General features: G+C 45.6%; 1 protein-coding gene across 1 annotated transcript; it reads right to left on the bottom strand.

The window, feature by feature from the left end:
* Positions 1 to 226: 226 nt before the first annotated feature.
* Positions 227 to 1777, bottom strand: LOC121005823 (E3 ubiquitin/ISG15 ligase TRIM25-like). Its single transcript, XM_040438585.1, has one exon. It carries the CDS (start codon positions 1775 to 1777, stop codon positions 227 to 229), a length of 1551 nt encoding a protein of 516 aa, XP_040294519.1.
* Positions 1778 to 4070: the final 2293 nt, after the last annotated feature.

Raw genomic sequence — 4070 nt, 5'->3', positions numbered from 1 at the left:
CTTCGTACAGCTGATCGGCAGGGGTGCCAGGAGTCGGACCCCTGCTGATCTCATTGATGACCTATACTGAGGATAGGCCATCAGTAGGAAAATCCTGGAGAACCCCTTTAATGATGTTTCTCCTATACATGGGATCCACAATTTTTGCATGGATGGGGCAGTAGTAGCAGAATGAAAATTTGTACAAATAGTGACTATGTTTGGAGTCTCCCTTTAAACAGCCCTCTCATGATTTCCTGATTTTTATCCACCCATTATCATTTACCCAGAATGCAGCATGGAGGGGCTCGGTGAAGGTTCCACTGAAAGTGTATACATGTCTGATGGGCTCACACAGGTGGTAAAAGGACAGCTGGCCTGAGTCATAGTCCACGTGTATCCCATAACGATTAGAGGACATACCGGAGAAGAGCTGAATGTCTTTACTGTTATGTCGTATGGAGTATTCCTCATGCCACCTGCAGAAGCACCAGGACCTCTTATTGTTCCCTATCCACGACTGTTCCCCTTCGGTCTCCGTACTGGGGTAAGCCATGCCCACCATCCAGTATTCTGCCTCGCTGGCCTCCACTTCCCAGTAATGTTGTCCTGAAAGAATTCCCTGGATGCTGAAAACTTGATATTGTTGGAACCTCTTGGGCGTTTCTTTTCGGCGTTGACTCATCACTGACCACGTGGCGGATTTGAGGTCCTCTGTAATGGCCACGTTATTGGCGGCAGTGTTTTTATCCAGTAATATCTCTGAAGACTCAATTACGTAAAAGTCCTCCTTTGCCTTTGTCACAATGTTGCCTAAACCATCATATATGGTCAGAGCTATTAGGAAATGATTGAGGTTCCCAGAGCTGTGGATATTTTTGTCAGTCTCCTCTGCATCATTTTTCTTGACACCATCTAAGAAGGTCACCACCTGACATTTTAAGACAGATGAGGGATCAGTAGAGGTGAGAAGCTTTTCAATGTGACGGATCTCGCTGGACAACTCATCTTTCTGTATTTCCAGCTGCTGGATCAGATTGGAAATGGAGGCTGTCACCTGGACCTTCTGCCTGGAGACTTCACTCAGGACTTTCTTCTCTAAATCTTCCAGTTGTCTTCTGATTTCTGTAAAGAGAGCCGTCACGGTTTCTGTGAGACTGGTTACTTTGTCAGGAATCTCATTCTGACCTTTCAGTAAATTCTGGATCTCTTTATCTGTCTTTTCTCTCTTTGTGTCTAGTGTTTGTAGAACATCTTTTAGTCTCTCCTTCCTCTTTTCGGTGGCCTCGTTTAGTGGCTCCAGCTGGTGTGTCCTGTGCGTCTCAGCCAGGCAGTACACACAAATACAAGTCTCATCCTCATTGCAGTAATACTCCAGGATCTTCCTATGTACAGAGCACTTCTGCTCCTCCAGAACAGTGGTGGGCTTAGATAAGACATGTTCTGGGCTCTTGATGTGGACTCTTAGGTGGTCGTCACATAGGGAAGCCTCACAATGCAGACAGGTTTTAACAGCAGGTGTGGAAGAGTGAATACAATAAGAACAAGGAATGACCAGCTGCACCTCCTGTACCTGAGAAGACGGGAGTTCCTCAACTTCATTCCTCCAAGTCCAGGTTTTTAGGGAGGGATGTTCCTCAGGTTCTTTGCACTTAGGACAGAAGTTTACTTTAGACTCTGCCTGTGTGTCCTGGACTTGATCAATGCACCCCTGGCAGACGCTGTGTCCACATCTCAGGGTGACTTCTTCCGTATACTTGGTCAGGCAGATGCAGCAGGTTTCTGGAGCAGACGCCATTGCAGGAGGCAGGAAGATGAATCAGGAAGTGGGTTTGTTTCTTTGGCTCCAGTGACTCCCGGCCGCTCATGTGCATTGAATGTTCACTGATCAGTTCACTTGTGATCTCCTGAGCCTCCAGGTCCTAGGGAGGAGAAGGTCTGAGACCAGGGGACTGCTGGACTGTCCCGCCATTACACTGCCGAGGGGGGGAGTAGCTTCATCTTAACCCTTCACTCTCCAAGTCTTTCAGATGATTCTTTACCTTAGTACTAAATAAACCTGACGGTCATATTTATCAAGCTTTATACTGGCTCAGCATGCAGTATCACACATGAGGGGCTTAGATACACAGCTCAGCAGACAGTATCACACAGGATAGGATTAGATACACAGCTCAGCAGACAGTGTCACACATGAGGGGCTTAGATACACAGCTCAGCAGACAGTATCACACAGGGTAGGATTAGATACACAGCTCAGCATGCAGTATCACACAGGATAGGATTAGATACACAGCTCAGCAGACAGTATCACACAGGATAGGATTAGATACACAGCTCAGCAGACAGTATCACACAGGATAGGATTAGATACACAGCCCAGCAGACAGTATCACACAGGATAGGATTAGATACACAGCTCAGCAGACAGTATCACACAGGATAAGATTAGATACACAGCTCAGCAGACAGTATCACACAGGATAGGATTAGATACACAGCTCTGCAGACTGTATCACACAGGATAGGATTAGATACACAGCTCAGCAGACAGTATCACACAGGATAGGATTAGATACACAGCTCAGCAGACAGTATCACACAGGATAGGATTAGATACACAGCTCAGCAGACAGTATCACACAGGATAGGATTAGATACACAGCTCAGCAGACAGTATCACACAGGATAGGATTAGATACAGCTCAGCAGACTGTATCACACAGGATAGGATTAGATACAGCTCAGCAGACAGTATCACACAGGATAGGATTAGATACACAGCTCAGCAGACTGTATCACACAGGATAGGATTAGATACACAGCTCAGCAGACAGTATCACACAGGATAGGATTAGATACACAGCTCAGCAGACAGTATCACACAGGATAGGATTAGATACACAGCTCAGCAGACAGTATCACATAGGATAGGATTAGATACACAGCTCAGCAGACAGTATCACACAGGATAGGATTAGATACACAGCTCAGCAGACAGTATCACACAGGATAGGATTAGATACACAGCTCAGCAGACAGTATCACACAGGATAGGATTAGATACACAGCTCAGCAGACAGTATCACACAGGATAGGATTAGATACACAGCTCAGCAGACAGTATCACACAGGATAGGATTAGATACACAGCTCAGCAGACAGTATCATATAGGATAGGATTAGATACACAGCTCAGCAGACAGTATCACACAGGATAGGATTAGATACACAGCTCAGCAGACAGTATCACACAGGATAGGATTAGATACACAGCTCAGCAGACAGTATTACACAGGATAGGATTAGATACACAGCTCAGCAGACTGTATCACACAGGATAGGATTAGATACACAGCTCAGCAGACAGTATCACACAGGATAGGATTAGATACACAGCTCTACAGACATTATCACACAGGAGGGGATTAGATACACAGCTCAGCAGACAGTATCACTCAGGATAGGATTAGATACACGGCTCAGCAGGCAGTATCACACAGGATAGGATTAGATACACAGCTCAGCAGACAGTATCACACATCATAGGATTAGATACACAGCTCAGCAGACAGTATCACACAGGATAGGATTAGATACACAGCTCAGCAGACAGTATCACACAGGATAGGATTAGATACACAGCTCAGCAGACAGTATCACACAGGATAGGATTAGATACACAGCTCAGCAGACAGTATCACACAGGAGAGGATTAGATACACAGCTCAGCAGACAGTATCACACAGGATGGGATTAGATACACAGCTCAGCAGACAGTATCACACATGATGGGATTAGATACACAGCTCAGCAGACAGTATCACACAGGACAGGATTAGATACACAGCTCAGCAGACAGTATCACACAGGATAGGATTAGATACACAGCTCAGCAGACAGTATCACACAGGATAGGATTAGATACACAGCTCAGCAGTCAGTATCACACAGGCTAGGATTAGATACACAGCTCAGCAGACAGTATCACACAGGATAGGATTAGATACACAGCTCAGCAGACAGTATCACACAGGATAGGATTAGATACACAGCTCAGCAGACGGTATCACACAGGATAGGATTAGATA

The sequence above is a fragment of the Bufo bufo genome, chromosome 6 (assembly GCF_905171765.1).
Source record: "Bufo bufo chromosome 6, aBufBuf1.1, whole genome shotgun sequence".
Classification (NCBI taxonomy): domain Eukaryota; kingdom Metazoa; phylum Chordata; class Amphibia; order Anura; family Bufonidae; genus Bufo; species Bufo bufo.
This window is presented reverse-complemented; position numbering and strand designations above follow the sequence as displayed.